The sequence below is a fragment of the Ruditapes philippinarum genome, unplaced genomic scaffold (genome assembly GCF_026571515.1).
Source record: "Ruditapes philippinarum isolate M1 unplaced genomic scaffold, ASM2657151v2 ctg2372_1_1_1_1, whole genome shotgun sequence".
NCBI classification, from domain to species: Eukaryota; Metazoa; Mollusca; class Bivalvia; order Venerida; family Veneridae; genus Ruditapes; species Ruditapes philippinarum.
Genome location: NW_026857664.1, coordinates 61,969 through 79,873, shown reverse-complemented (window position 1 = coordinate 79,873; position 17,905 = coordinate 61,969). Strand labels below are relative to the sequence as shown.

Here is a 17,905-nt window from a genome sequence, read left to right as displayed (position 1 = left end):
TGATTTTCCTTTTTAATTAACATTCAAAAACAAATCTACTTTGCTATCATGTAAAAAGAGCTATTCTTACTTTTTTCAAACTCTTTGTAAAGAAATATCGTTTCCGTTACATTTGCCTGATAGTTTGAAAGGGTGCCAAGTGTCTTCTGATTACCTTGTTGTGTTTTCTAATTTTTTTTGTGAAGACTTGTAATTTTGTTTAAGTTTCCTGATATTTTTGAAGAACTCAGTGGTGTTCTTTTTAACAAACGTTTTAAGAATTGTTAAATCAAATTAAAAATGCGTAATTTGCCTTGTTACATTTCGGTCGGCACAAGTTCAATCGAACAAATAATTATAAGGTTGTTGTATTTTGGTGTTTTTGTTTCATACTCAAACAAAACTTGATCAGATTTTTACATTTAAGAGGAAATCTTTGTTACGTCTTGCCTTCATGACAATTTTATCTCCAGATAAACTAGCGGTCATATAATTAGCAGTTTAAAAGATTCGAATGTTTTACTTTCTTTTAAGGTTTTATTAAAAAAATAGAACCTAAATGTGAATTTTGAAGGTCCTTGCAAAACGACTATTGTTTTGGAAATTTGATGGCAGTAAACACATCTCACTATCCAAAACAATTTGTTACTATATTATTATCGGATATCTGATAATGTGCATTCAGGAATAAGACATACAAAACAACATGTCATAATTATCCTAACTATACTAGACATAAAGTTAAGGTTTTTTTTCTGACAGAAATAAGATGCACCTGCATGGTGGAAGATATTCTAATGATTAGACAAAATCTTACAATTCAAATGATTACAGTCAAACCTGATTAAAGGACCATCTCCAAATAAAGACTAGCACATGAAAAAATATTTAATTAATGCTTGATAAACTTCCATAGATACACGTACATCAGAGTAATGTCCGAATGAAGACTTCTTGCCTATACAGGTCTTGTGTGGTCGTTTTTGGATTGCCAGGTTTGACTGTACGTCTTTATTTGAATTGATTTATGAACTATTTAAAATCAATTGTAACAATGGAGAGAATTGTGCGTGTTTATATTCTTTATACTTATTCCTTTATAAAGGCAGTTATTTTTTTATTGAATCAGGTCTCAGTTACGTCGGGCATTTAGATCTGACCATAATAAAATGCGGACTCATTTATCAGCAAATCAACGGCGAGCTCTCATATATTTGAAAGCGATTTTGTTTCTAGAAAGCCAATATCGAGAAAGTAATCATCACGATTTCAAGATTTTACGATAGAACAAACTTAGCGCCGATCATGAACATGAACATAATTATCTCTTGTTATTACGTTTGATATAGAACAACTTTATGTGTTCCCTAGTTTGATAAAAGTAAATATAAAGAGACTGAAACAATCACCATTATACCTGTGAAAACTCGTGCTGTGATATTTTTTATTATTTTGATTGTAAGCCTAATGGTGGTGACCGTTTTTTAACTCAATACCTGTTGATCACAAGGCAGACACTCAACCAACTCGCTAAAGTGTAAACCTAATAGCAAGACTGTTGGAAATTGACTACATCTGTAACCACTTCACTTTCCACAACAAAATTCACATTTTCTTATGCCTATTTGTAACGGACGATTTAATTGGATGGCTAAAATAAGCAGCTTCGGCAAATCCTTATATGAATGAAGGCGAAAGAAATAATTATAAGGAGGATAGCATATCAACATGTAAGAAATAAATAGATTGAGCTTTATTCAGATTGATTGTTGACGATTAACGGTAATAATTTGAAAATAGATATTAAAGAAATAACTAGGGAAACTCAAAAATTGAATAAATAAAGTTTGTAGGTTCCAACCCCTGTAAAAAGTGGTAAAATAAATATCCTGGATATACATTTAAATATATGTTAATAAAATAATATTTCTTAAAATCCATTTTGTATGAATAATACTAAATGTATACAAACTTACTCGTTTGTTAATGTATATTTCAAATGACTCTCCGCTTAAGTACAAAAAAGCATCGGACAGATCTCAGATCATTATTAATTTCGATTTACATGAGGTGAAAGACACACTACATTCTGTTGACAAACAAAACGATCCTAAATTAATAACGAGGAAACAATTCCCTTGACATATGACAAATTACTGGATGATGTTTTTGAAACCGGTAACATTTAGTGAAAGCTGATGGAAGCCAGACATGCATTAACACAGTATACGGCATGCAACATTGAATTAATTACTGAGCTATAAATCATGAAGGTCATGGATATGTCACCTAGTGCATTGCCCGTATGACAGGAAACTGGAAAAGGGCAATACATATTTGTAAACGGTATTTAAGTTCAAATAAAAACAAAACGTGTATTGCATTAAATTATGTGTTAAATCGTTCATGATATATATTTGACATTTTTTTCTAAGAAAATAATGCGAAAAGAAAATAGAAAAATAATTATGTATTAAAAGGCAAAAAAAAATCAAAGACAGTGGTAATGAGTTTTGATAAGTTGTTTTTTTGGAAACATCAAATCTGATAATTGCAGATGCGGATACATTTTTTCTGTATATTAATACTACTTATATCATTCAAATAAATTATGTTAAAAACAAAGTTCCAATGAGATATAAAATATCTTCTATTTCTGAATTTTTACCACAATATTTCAATTTAGATATGCTTCAAACACATTTAAAATACTGTACAGTGCATTTAACCATTCTGACAAAACTGACAAAAAATTTAAAATTTAAATGTCAATATTTAGCGTTATTGACTACGTCATTTGAATGTAAATTATCTACACATTAAAATTTATTAAAAATTTTTTTCGTTATAATATCTTGTAATAGAATATTAACATACCGTGCGTAGTTACTTTTTAACATAACCAATATATCTTCTCAATATATTATCGTAAATATAAAACTAAATAAATAGTGTTATCGGATCATTACAGTGTATGCTTAAGATTTTTATGTGGAGAATTAATATGCATTTAACAAATGCTAATTACTAACAATTTATTACGTAAAAATTAAAGCACTGTTCAAGTATTTCTTTAAATGACACGTCACCGACGTAATGGTCAAGCCTGTAATGAAGTAAATAATAAAACAGAAAATACACGTTTCTGAAATCAAGTTTGGTTAAAAAATACAAATAAATACAGACAAAAATTGCACTGTTCTCATGGGAAACTGTTTTTAACATGTTATGTGTCTTAGACAAAAAAAGCGAAACTAGGAGTAAATGGTTGTTATAATAAATAACAAAAATATTTTTTACATATAATGATTCTAGTTTTGTCTGATTTATATGCCAGGTTATGTCTGTATTAAACACTTATAGTCCAGGCATTTAATACAGGACAAGGTAACAAATTTGCATAAACAGAAGCATATACTAAGCAAAATTTCAAGGATATTTATGCAAATGATCGATTTGGCAAACCTTTTTGACAAAAATGTTTTTTACGGTGCCGAAGTGTCTGGTGAAAATCAGATCCATCATGTTTTAGTTCTATCAAATAATCAACGAAAAACCTTTTCTAATTTACCACATCTATGCAGGCCTTAATCAGATTTGATTTATATACATAATTAGTGTAATTATAAAGAGAATTGTTCGTGTCCCTATTTATTATCCTAAACAAAGTCTTATTACGGAAATCTTCTATGTAATTACAATGTATTCAGATATCAGCAGTGTTCATAGCACTGTTGTGTACGAGTTTGGGTCAATATGTAATGTAATACAAAGTATATTATTTAATTAAGCGCGTTATTTTTGTGTTTATTTAACCTATGCTTTGCTACTCAGCATCTTTTTTCAAATGGTTGGCCAATAACACGCATTTACCATAATGTGGTATCCCTTGATATATCTTTTTTATATCATTATCATCAATATTTGAAACTCAGAATTCAGTAAGTATATAATAAGACTTCATAAACGTTTGCGGTTAAAAAAAGTCTGATACAATAATGAAATTACGGAGGTCTTTCGTGACTTGTTTGTCAATAACTAATTTAATTCTAACAAGCCAAATGTTTTGTAATCTGTGTCTGGTTTAAATCTTTGTTGACAGAAAGTTACTTTTTTCAAAGTGTCATCTTGTATTCAATCGGTAGCATTCTAACTATTTGTTATTCACTTAAGATTACGTTGCCGATAGAATATTAATTTTATCCAACTGCAGCTCTTCACTAATCAATGACTAATCAAATGATTAAAAATTAATTATTGCGGTTCAAAAAATTCTGAACGGTCTGATATTTTTCAGAGCAGTCATTCTTGTTTGTAATTAATACTTAATTAGCAAAGGTGGAATTATGTTACTGAAGAATAATCACATTATCATAAACTATCAAATTTACTGTTTACTGCATAATTTTTTTAACTCAGTTTTAACTGATACCGTCTTAAAATGTTAATGTTCGTAACTTTTTCCATTAAATAAGAAATACCCTCTGTTATATGCAGACACTATGATCTTAGTTTCCACCAAATCAACTTCATTATGCATGTACACTTCATATATATTTATAAAATATAATTGTGTTTCATTTTTTCTGCCATATCATGATAAATTAGTATACATTCATTAATTTATATATTAATAATAGTTTTTCACAGTAACGGTATAGTTATTCAATTACCATTATTGTATTTTACTGATATAGAATGACAATGAATTACTTTTATTTGTTTTCATATTTTTTTTTAATTATGAACTAAACATTTTAGCAAATGCATCTCTCCACATTATTGAATTGATAAATATTGCATCCCTCGGGTGACTTTTAGATAATTTATGAAATGTTTCACACTCAATTTAAATCAGTTGATCGGCACATGCCATTCCAAATAACACCATTTCTTCTTATGGCAATATGTCCCTACACGTTCCTACTAAAATTAAGGCCGATGATATAGAGTAAATTTATTGTTTGGTACCGATACAATTTATCATTTTTCAAATATACTAGAATTTGTAATAATTCTTATTTCCGCCGCGGCGATATATATAACTTCCCCGAATTTTATATTGAAAACATAAATCAAATATGCACATGATAAGATATCTCTATGTCATTAATTCAATTTAATCACTCGGTTTTAATCACTTCATTTGATGAATAGTTATAAAACTTAATCACAGTACTAATTAGACAAGTCTTCTCGTGAGTGAATTGTTGTGTCACATTATTACAAGTCGTATCAGTGATATATTTTTTTATTTAATTGCACTCATGACATATGGAGCTTTATCGAACTAATAGATTTCCTATCTATTAATTACAAAATGAAAGTTGGCGGAGTCAATATTCATATTTGTTTTTAAGGACTACTTTCAGAGGTATATGTTATCTGATAGTTTGTAGCTTAAGTTATAAATTTCATTATCAGGAATTAAAAAAAAAATATGTTGTTTTTCTCAACACAGTTTAAAACGGTGTAACAAACAGAGTCATGTTATACCGTCTGAATCAATATCGACAGAAACATTACAGAACTCGGGCAATACGATTTTAACTATGGTGATAATATTGATATTTGCAATTTGAATGGCATTATACATGTTTATGTTATTTAAGTTGCGCAATTTGTTTGCATATTTCAAAAATGTAAATGAGGTAATTATGAATTTTATAGCACTGTATCTTTATTAAGAAGTTGATTTTATTAGAGTATGATTGTATGGTTGGCGTTGTAAGAAAATCCAAGAGTGTCAAACACAAGTAATACATTAAGATACACCCGTCATAGCCTTTTAAATTACATCATGTACATGATGATTGAATCTTGTCGAATTGATATTACATATACAGTCAAAACATTATTATTTTTTTACGTTAGTTGCGTCATTCCGGGATAAACGCATCTCCTTCTGATACGAACATTGCCAATTAAACTGGTTCCTCGTTATTTGCTTATGCTTGTGTTGTTGGTAGAACATCATGCTAATTTAAATGCAGCTGGTTTCTATTGAGTATTTGTTACAGGAGTCTAATGAGATATTGCAATAGATACTGCAACTTGAGAACCTCTTGCAAATATCTTATAATCTCCTGACCAGTCATTCTCGCTTGAACTTCTTTCAAAATTATTTACTTTCGGTTCATCTAATAAGTAGAATATCCTGGCATTGTCATTAGCTGAAGATTGAATTTAGGGAAAAAAACTCATTACCTAAGTATTTAACATGAGTTTTTTGTATTGTAAAATTGAAACACATACAAATATAGAATAATACGAATACAAAAATATACAAATTAGATAAATGCACATTGAAACCATGGCTACCTATGAGTTATGTGTAGTCCGAAAGATTTTTTTTACAATATATTGGCTAAACAATAACGAATTAAAAATAACACTTTGTGATTAGTTCAATTCCAAAATTTGCATAAACTAGCATGCTGATTTTATCTGCATCATCATATTTGCTAAATGACATAATTGGTAAATTAATTGTAATTAATATTTAATAACATTCTTTATATTTTGCTATCCGTTAACCGCGTCATGTATGCAATTTATTTGCCATTGATATCCATACAATTTTAAGCTTGATACTTAATAACATACATTATTTGCAGGTATCATTATAATTATGTTTCTTTAGTAAATTTCTTCACTCGCAGTCTGTTCATAATTTCCTATCTAATGTCATTCTCACATCAGATTTTTTTTTTGATAAATGAGATATTTGCGTGACTAAGATCATGTGTAGTTGTATTTAAACTAACAATAATTATATACAATATATCATGATTGAAAATGGAGGGTGGTCAGTTATAATAGACCTAGATGTACAAGTATTGCAAAATCATTATTTAGATAAATTGTGGACTTATTGTTGTTCGATTTTGGACAGGGTTCAAAGTGTTTCCGCAATGTTATATATATCCTCACAGTGTTGTAAAGTTGTACTAGTATTAAGACTGCTTAGGTCATTATTTAATAATGTTGCATAATATTTATATAAAAATATAACATATAGAATCTTCATAAATAGTGTTGAAGAAATGAGGGGTTAAACATTTTAAATACCACTTAGTTTTAAAGTTTACCCTCAACATTTATACGTTTGAATTTGTGTTTTTTTGACAACTTTTTGCTCATGTGTCACTAGTTTAATGTTGTTTACTATGTTAAGTTCCATTGTTTTGAATAACTTTGTTGAGCTTATAGATAGATGCTTTAACAGTTACTTGCCAAAGATATTAGTTATACAAATAGTGGTTAGACTTTCAATTTCACTGATTAGATCTGGGGGTTTTTGTCAGTAGTATTTTGATAATTTATTCTTTGTTATACATAAGTCATTTCTATCATCTTTTGAGTTGGATGGCACAATCAACCTTAACATACGCGTTTAAGACAGATGGTTACAGTACACTTTAAGCATAACGCCAGCGCTTGCTTACTATTATATCCAGGACCACAGACAAATAATAAAAGAGCAAGAAAAGTAAGGACAATGAAATCACAAGCTGTTTTGCTGGAAAAAAAAAACCTGCTTATCTATATTTATAATAATAATTGTAGAAGTCACACCTATTTCATACTACATATTACATATTTTTTATCCACTGATTATAACACATTTATCGTAAATATATGTTATATTAAGTTATCGTTCTGAATCCTTTGAAAGCTTTTGTCTTTTTTGATGGCACGGCATAAGTGAGACTACCTGAAAACAATAAATTTTATTTATTACAAGGAAGTCTTTTTAGGAAATGGTGCTTTGGCCCGACAATTAATCTCTTAATATAGTCTAATGTTGCTGACATTTTGTCATTTCGAAAAATGCCTTATGACATTTTAGTAAACATGCTACAAGGCTGATATAACGTGGAAGATAGAGAACTAAATTTTATGAAGGTCAACAATAAATATATGATAGAATATGTTTCGATTTTTGTACGTTTTTAGTGAAGACGATACCCTATATAACCTAATGTTAGAAAAATCTTAATATCTTTTTTGAGTGACCCTGTTCATATTTTCCTTTCTAATGTCTTTCTCACAATGCACAAATCCATCAACTAAAGACATCTGTATTTTCACGCTACCAAATATTAAGAAATAGTTAGAATTTGGCCACAGAAATTCTAATGAAACTATTATCAATTTAAGTCAATACGCTTAAAAACGATGATGTATAACAGTACTGTTTTTACATAAATATTTCAAATTTGGATTCGTGAAGTAAGCCAAAAAAGAACATTCGCACAAATAATATTTTGCATCTATATCAATATTCGTCTCTGCCCAAGATGGCTAACATATCATTTCTCAGTTCTGAGATATTTAGGAACATACGATTTTCAGTAAGTTTATCTTTTCAGGAAGCCAAAAGTGTACAATAACAATAACGTGTTTTTACATTGATCTTTGTGAAACATTTCAACACCAATTATTTAGTGCATGTATTTTAGTTCTTACACTTTTCTGGTCGTTTGATAGCATAAATACTATAACCTATTGTTTTGAATTATTATAGTAACTATTGCCTAGCGGGAGTTGTGATACCTAGTTTGTCATGAATTAATCATATTTGGTACTCATTAATCAACTCAACTAAACTGAGTTTGCAATCACAAATCACTGTGAAATGTTTCTTTTAATAGCTATCGAACGTTATATTTTTATAATTAAGTTTATGATTTAATTACAACATGAGGCTTATATTAATGGCTCTGATTAATACTATAATTGTATTCACCGTTCATACTATTTTGATTTTATATTGAAAACCATATTTCCGGAATATAAATCATACATTTACATTACTTCTTGAATTTTATTTGAATTCACTGTTTGATTGATATTCTCAAATTACAGTGGGGGATAAATAACGATATTGTGAGTCAGTAGAGATAACGATCGTATTTATCAATAGGTGATATATTTATCTTGAGGTTAATTTACATTTCAAAGGTGGTAAATTTAGACTGTATCTAAAACTCAGAAGGTAGAGTATTGCAAAGTCGTGGACATTTGACCTTTACAAAATAGAAAAGTAACGATTTTCCAAAGATATACATGGATCAATTTTAGATTGTTTTATTATAAAACCTGTATATATGATTATAAATACACAGAGAAATATAATTAAATTATAATTTATAATGCTGATAAACCAAATGACACATATTTTCATTGACAATTTGATAACCGTACTTTTGCTTTGAAATGCGAAAATAATATCTAAAAAATAAACAGTTGTTGTTTCTTGTAAAAGTATTGTTTATACGAACAAACATATTGTTTCGTTCAAGTGTCAAAATTTGACGCGATGGATTAAATGAGTTTCTGTGATGAGATCATGATACAAATTCATACAAACATGGACTTTTTTAATTATTATTATTATTATTATGATAAAATTAATATAAAACAAAACGCAGAAAAGGCCAAAAATTACTCGTCTATACGGTGAATTCATTACTTTTTTAGAAAATGAAATTGGACATCAAAAGTAATAACCTTTTGAAAAAAGTAGTATATGTATGCATATATTAAAAAAGAATGGTTTGTCAGATAAGTAAACGTTTTGTTTTACAATTCTTCATATATCTCGACAGAAATAGATGTCTCCAGATGTAATACGATTTTGAATCCCATTTATTTTAAGCTTCAATAAACTGAAATATTATCTATACTAAATCATGGATTCTACCAATTTTGAAATGAAAATTGATTTTTAGACATCTTTGACAAGAGTTTGAACAGGTTTCTCTCTGTTGAGATTACTAAGGGATTTTTAAAATCCAGCTCTAGAGACATTTTAGGAAAAACAATTATCTGTTTTCATTTAGTCTGGACGGACAAAATCACAGGAATATAAAATAGATAACAATGTTTTATTTTAAATTATCATCACGAGTCTAATGATCAATACAACATGGTATGTAGCAATTAACTTTGTAAGCATTTATAAAAATAAAAAAAAACAAATTCATTAATTTGAAACAAATAAGCTCACTTTGTATAACAAGCTAGTAGCATGCAACAATTAGCATTCATATATGCGTGCAAAACACTGCCACACGCGATATGCCTCTATAACAACGCATCATACAAATATGTCTAGAACTCATTTAACTTTTCTGACGGGTGTCCTATGAAATGATCTTCAGATGTTTAAAAAATAATCTTGTATGCCTTATTATGCGTATAATGTTAAATTCCGCTATATTTTCTGCCCATTTACTTAAATGTTGTTTTTTGAATATCATTACTTTTTTTTCAAATCATATACTGTTTCATACTAAAATCACTTGTTCTTTTGAATAAGCATACCGTATAATTATAAATCATCAATTTAAAAACCAATGAACATTGCTGAGCATTGTCTTGTATTCGTACAAAAAGTCACAATTTTTATTGGACTACGCGGATTTTTTTTAAATAACGCTTTTATCTCATTTTGTAACTCTACATTAAGATGAGTAGATTGATAAATGTTAGACGAAATGTTATAATGGGCATTTACGTGTCCGAAGGCAATCCCTGTATACTTGCTTTTAGATGGACGGACGTTAAGGATAACAAGTTTCAGCTTTGTGGACATTAGGCTACAACTACTGTGCTTAGATAATAAGATAAAAGGTTTCCATCAGCTTATATATTATACTAAAATACGGTATATGTGAAATATGAAACTATATTGAATTATTGTTCTCTTTTAATAATTTAAAAAATCCTTATTGCATAAAAGTTTCATTTCTGTTTGTCTATAAACCTTTTTATTTATTAAATATCATATATTTCCTGCTCGAGCTGATGTATTATATTGTAACTGGTTCTCTTGATATTTTGTTTAGAATTAGGTAAGATGAACGAATTCCCATGTAAAATATTTGACTGACTCCTTGAATTTTAGGGAGGATCAGTTAAACGTTAAGTGAAATAAGTAATGCAATGATGAGAACGGAAACAACTTACTTGTTTATTAATTTATTGATTTATTGTAATTTATTGATTTTAATACATAAATCTTTATTCATCTGCTCATATTTTTTGAAATTCCTTTACTCAAACTGCATGATCCCTCCTTTAAGCTAAATTAACACATTAATTATATTTTAACCATTCGTTTTTTCTTATACGGATTGGCATGTCAGTGTGAAAAGTCAAAATGTAAATATTAAAGTGACATTATACCCATCCAAGGGTATATAGTGAGTGAACAGATGAATATCAAAATAAGTTTTCATTTTGCCATAATTCCTTTTAATTTAATAATTCAGCTCCAATAAACAATAAAAAGTGCACAGATCTAAATAAAATTTCTGTGAATATCTATTAGAATTTACCTCTAACGCTCAGTTTATAAAAAGAATGGGGCAGTCTTTTTATATTTTAGGCATATTTATAATTTTATCCCAAATATCTTCCAATATCAACTGTTGGTCAAACACCATTTAAACAGTTAATCTTTTGAAATATCAAATCAATTCAGCTAAACTTGAGTATGGAAATATGAGCATAATGCCACTTTAAATAAAATGTGTAAAAGGCCAATAATTTATCCATGTAACAATGCGTAAGTTGTCATATTATCTTTATTCATCATATGAAAATATGCAATAGTTTTTGCAATTAAATGAGATTAGTTTACATAAGTTTTGCAAAGTGTATCATCATGAAATAAAAAAAACCCTAAACATTAACAAGAAGCCAACTATTTCCTAGTAGTCACTAGGAACGAAGTGAAGCCAAATACATTTTTTCAAGATAGCATGCAATATAATTGTATTGTTACTGACACCTAAATCAAACAGGATATTAAAAGATGATTCGTGATTCAGGTGAACAAATGATGTGATGAAGCTGCTGCTGAGCGGAATAAACTTATAGTCAGGAGCCTAGTTTAAATCAAGGTATATTTCTGTTACAAAATTTAAAAAAAGATTGATTGCAGTACCATGACTAAAATGATAATGGTATTATGTATATTGACTAAATTATTATTGTTTAAAATATTTTGTATAGTTAAGGTCATTTACATTTGAAACATAAATTACAATTCATCTACATAATTTGTTTCATTTAATCCCTTTCAAGTAGCGATTAAAATTCCGATTGTAAAGGATCCCAATACACATTTTATCCAGCCAATTTTTTATTTATATTTTGTTCCCAAATCACGTCTAAAATAATAAGGCCTCCCTCATCAAATGAAGCTGCAAAGGTCGCAATATGACTCCTATAATGTTGGTGCGACGTGCACCTCAACAAAAGAAAGAACAAAAAAAAAAAAACATTATATCATAGAAGAATAATACTCCACCATCGTTATCATAAACTTCCTGAAATCAGATGATCCAACTTGGTTACTGTGATTATGTTTGTAATATAAAGCCATTGCGTAGGTCTGAGTATATTAAATCTTAGAAAATTAAAGAAATAATGAAAAAGTGTTAAATAGACATTTCCTTTCGAATTCTCATGTAATATTTAAGTTTAATAATGTCAGAGTATTTTAGGAAAAAAAGACACAACCTTTTGTTCTAAAATTTACTTTCAGTTGTTACTTGTTCCTTACTCTATTATTATTCTTAACATTATAGATCTTGATTTTGACTTTCAAAAGTCAAATTTATAATCGAGTGTGTTTTTGGATATGATTTTATGAATGTCAAAATGGATTGATACCCACTGCAAATATATTATTAAGGCGGACAATGATTTAAACCATTTTAAGTCATAGATGTCATATCAGCATTCTGCAGCTTCTCACTTATAGATGTAAAGTTTGTTTCGCTGAAACAAACACACTATCATTTATTGCATTTTACATTAAAATCCAGTAATCTTTAGAAATGAACTGTTAATGGAAGTATTTTAAAATGTCAATATAAATAAGTGATTGCTGATTCGGCAGTTGATAACTATTATAATAACATGAAGATTTTAGTTTGTAATAACGTTTTCTTGTCATGACAGGTAGTTAAAGAATGCATTAGTGCAAACGGGTATTTTATTGTGATAATAAATGTTTACGTTTGTCATTGGAATATTATACAAAAGAATGCACGTAAAAGAAAACTGTAACTATTCATTAAGTGTATTTGCGAACTACTACTTAAATACGCGTTTTGTACGAATTTGATGAATCGAAATGGATAGCATACTGTTTTAGATTGTATATAGATAAAAAGCATACCAAAATACTCAATAATCTACATGTCCTACATGTGTTTAATAATGTTTTGATAATGGACTAGATGATAAAAAATGAAGCAATAACACTGAACATGCGGCAATACTAACAAAGGAGTTTTTCATACAAAATACTAATTCACTTTAATTATACAATTTGCCAAAATAACAAATTTTGCAAACTGTAATTTGTGTATAAGTCAAATAAGTATTTTTTTGAAAACTGAAACATGATACCAAAATGTAAAATAAAAGGTTTTTGAGAAACAAAAAATGATAGCAATTCTGAAGTATAATGGACCTTTCATTTATGTCATACAAGTACATATATTGCCGCTGTATCTGAATACTCTGCTCATAATTTTCAGTGTAAGTGCAACTACTGAAAAACCTAATGCAAATAACAATAGTTACACTTTAACAAATTAAAGAAATTGTTGACAAAACATTTTAAGATGTCAGTATTAAAATCTCATTTATATCTTGACATTTTACAACGGTAATCACTTGTACGTTTAAGCTCATTAAAGCATGCTATTGTCACAATATCGTGTTAAAATGTGATACATCTATTACATCACGCAAACATTGTTTTCTTCAGGATAAAAGTTATTGCCTAATCATGACTTGCGCTGTCTCTTCGGAACGTTAGGTTAAAAAAGATAGAATCTTAATGTGAATTGTGAGGGTACTTGCAAACAGACTATAGTTTTGAAAGTTTTATGGCAGTTACGCATCTAACTATCCATAACAATTTGTTACTATATTATTATTTGATATCTGAACATTTTGTTCGAATCTTCGTTCAGGAATGTGACATGCAAGATAACCTGTCGCAATTATCAAATCTGTATAAAATATTAACTTAAGAATTTTACTTACAGTGATAAGGTTCATCTGCATGGTGTGAGCAATACTAATGATTAGACAGAATGTTTCGATTTATGATTAAAAGACCACCTCAGAATAAAGACCACCCTGTGAATATAGGGTTAACGCACGTTTTTTTGTGTTATAACGTCTGCAGAGTCCCTGGGAACGGTTGGTGCCCTAGCCCGTTAGGGCGAGGGCTCCAACAGTTCCGAGGGACTCTGCAGACTTTATTACACGAAATAAACGTGTGTTGACGCTATTATAGCATAAAATTTTAAAACAGATTCATGATGTATATTAAATACAAAACAAAAACATTAAATCCTTGTGTTTGGACGGTATTTATCCAATTCTACATGTTTAACGTATGCGTTTTATTTTTCCGGGACCAACGACTTGGGAAATACAATGCTCAGAACCGAACGAAATATCGAATTTTTATTGATTTAACAAAGCTTAACATTGGAGATTTATCATTTCAAGAAAAGAACATTAAATTACTGTACCCAAGACATTACATGACCCTCAGAAATTCCTAGATGGATTTCAAATTCACCGTAGAAAAAAGATCAGTGAGTGACATCAAAATCGTTTTTTGTTTCAACTTCAAGCACTTAAGTTTATAAAAAAAAATCAGACACTAAACATTATTCTCTCAAAAAAATATCAAGAGCATTTTTCAATATAAGCATCAGTAAAACAACATTTTCTCATGTTCATTTTGAGCTATCATGTTTTGTAAGTTAATCTGAGGGTAAAACTGAATGACAGAAATTTGTTTACATTGACAACTGTCCGTTTATTAGAAAGGGCGACAACCACGATTAGCGGCGATGTCTGTACGCCGTATTTCCGGCATAGTTACTTGAAAGCTGCTCGCTGTCATGCGATTGAGGCCCTCGAATCAATAATTTCAAAATATTAAGAGCGCATGACTCTTTGGCAAACAGGCAAAATCGTCATTTTTTTGTTTGTTTAAGGGGCCCTGTATGTATTTAGCATAGGTAAAACAAGAGCGCGAGACTATGTTAACACATGGTTTGGGTCCCTTTATAACATGGACAAAAGAGGGAAAAATAGCCGATTTTATGCTGTAATAAAGTAAAATGCATAGATAAAATACAACAGAGAAATATCAGAATAAAAACCACTCGTCTATAAAGGTCTTGTGTGGCCGTCTTTCGATGGCCATGTTTGACTGTACGTCTTTATGTGAATTAATTTATGAACTAATTCAAATCAATTGTAACAATGGAAAAAAATGTGCGTGTTTATATTCTTTATATTATTTTCTTTTATTAAGGCAGTTATTTTTATATTGTTGACGCAATCTAATTGAATCAGCTTTAAGAAACGCCCCGCATTTAGATCTGACCATAATAAATACGAAGTCTTTTATCAGCCAATCATCGGCGAGCTCTCATATATTTGAAAGCAATTCTGTTTCTAGAAAACCAATAAAGAGAAAGTAATCATCACGATTTCAAGATTTTACGCTAGAACAAACTTGGCGTCGATCATGAACATGAACATAATTATCTGTTGTTATTAAGTTTGATATAGAACAACTTTATGTGTTCCCTAGTTTGATAAAAGTAAATATTAAGAGACTGAAAGAATCACTATTACACCTGTGAAAACTCATTCAAAGTTTGTGGGCTATGAAATTTTCATTCTTTTTATTATAAGCCTAATGACCGTTTTTTAACTCCAGACCTGTTGATCACAATGTGAACACTCCACCAACTCGCTAAAGGGTAAAACTAATAGCAAGACTTTTGGAAAGAGCCTACATCTTTAACCATTACACTTTCAACAACATACTTCAAATTTTTTAATGCCTATTCGTAACGGACGATTTACATAGCTAAAATAAGCAAGTTCGGCAAATCCTTATCTGAATGAAGGCGAAACAAATAAGGTGGATATCAGATCAACATTTAAGAAATAAGTATATCTGAACTTTAGTCAGATTGATTGTTGACGATTAATGGTAATTATTTGAAAATAGATATTTAAGAAATAACAAAGGAATTTTAAAGCTGTAAAAATTGGGACTACTCCGTGGACGAGTTGTTAAGGTAGTTGACTGCAAACTATTTGTTTTTTACAGCTGTCAGTTCTAATCCCGACTTTGGATTATTTCATGTGAGGAAGCTATCCGCCGGTGGTACTACTCAGGTGCTCGTTCGTGCCTGAAATAATGCACGGAAGGGCACTTGAGGTCTTCTTCGACCAGTAAAGCTGGAATGTCTTTAATGACCTATAATGTTATAAGAGTTATCCTTGAAATACATTTATATGTAAATATAGTATTTCTCAAATACTTAAACATTTTTTTTGTATGAATTATACTAAATTTATACAAACTTAATTGTTTGTTAACATATATTTCAGATGGCTCTACGCTGCTCAAGTACAAAAAGAGCATTGGACAGATCTGAGATAATTAAATGTTCGATTCACATGAGCTGAAAGATACACAACATTCTGTTGACAAACACAACGATCCTAAATTAATAACGAGGAAACAATTCCCTTGACATACGACAAATTACTGGATGATGTTTTGAAACCGGTAACATTTTTTGAAAGCTGATGACAGCCAGGCATGCAGTAACACGATATACGACATGTAGCATTGAATAAATTGTTGAGCTATAAATCATGAAGGTCATTGATATGTCATCTAGTGCATTGCCCGTATGACAGGAAATTGGAAGAGGGCAATACATATTTGTGAACGGTAGTTAAGTTCAAATATAAAACAAAAAAGGGTATTTTATTAAATAATGTGTTAAATTGTTAATGATAGATATTTGACGAACTTGTCTAAGGAAAACATTATGGGAAAAGAAAATAGAAAATGATTATTAAGGCGATGACTAGCAAAACATAATTTCAAAGACAGTGGTGATCAGTTTTAATAAGTTAATACTGAACCGTTTGCTGAATATGTTTGTAATAACAGTTTAAACCGTCTTCTGTCACCATTTTCTTTGAAAACATCGAATCTGATGCTTGCAGGTGAGTCACTGGAGAACACATTTTGTGGGTATTTGGATACCACTTATATCATTCAAATAAATTATGTTAAAAACAAAATTATAAAGAAATATAAAATATCTTCTATAATTTCTGAATTTTACACCGTAATATTTCGATTTAGATTTGCTTAAAATACACAAAATACTGTAAAATGCATTTTTTCATTTTGACAAAATTGTTTAACATTTTTATAAGTCAATATTAAAACATCATTTACTACATGTTCTACGTCAGTGTACGTGTCTTTGAAATTTGTAAATTATTTGCACATTAAAATTTATTAAAACATTTTACTATCACAATATCTTGGCAAACGATATTAATGTTCTTCGCAAATTTTCTTAATAACTTACTTTTACCTTTCTCTTCCAAATAGATGATCGTACATGTAAATATGAAATTGAAATGAAAAGTCTTATTGGATCATTTCAGTGCATTAATTAATTTGCGTTTTTCCATCCTTGCAAAAGCCTATTTTAATAATTAAAGAAAATATTACGTACAAAATAAAGCACCGTTTAAGTGTTCTCTTTTAAATGAAACAAGAAATTTCAACTATGTACTGATCAATCATGTATTGAAACAATTATTAAACAGAAATTACAGTTTGCTAAAATCAAGTGCAGTATATATTTTGGAAACTGTGTTAACATGTAATATGTCTTATAAAGCTTTTTTTTCTGATTAATATGCCAAGTTATATACAAAAACAGTTTTTCACGGCGTCAAAATGTCTGTCAATAATCAGATCCATCATGCCTTAGTCCCATTAAATTATGAAGAACTAACTTTTTTAATTTAGCACAGC

General features: G+C 29.2%; 1 protein-coding gene across 1 annotated transcript in view; it reads left to right on the top strand.

Moving 5' to 3' along the window:
* The window catches only part of LOC132750522 (eukaryotic translation initiation factor 3 subunit C-like), a 62,400-nt gene extending 45,876 nt beyond the window's left edge, over positions 1-16,524 (top strand). The window contains exon 5 of the mRNA XM_060740517.1: positions 16,447-16,524. Coding sequence (XP_060596500.1) covers positions 16,447-16,524 — 78 coding nt within the window. The remainder of the gene's footprint in view (positions 1-16,446) is intronic.
* The last annotated feature ends 1,381 nt before the right edge of the window (positions 16,525-17,905 follow it).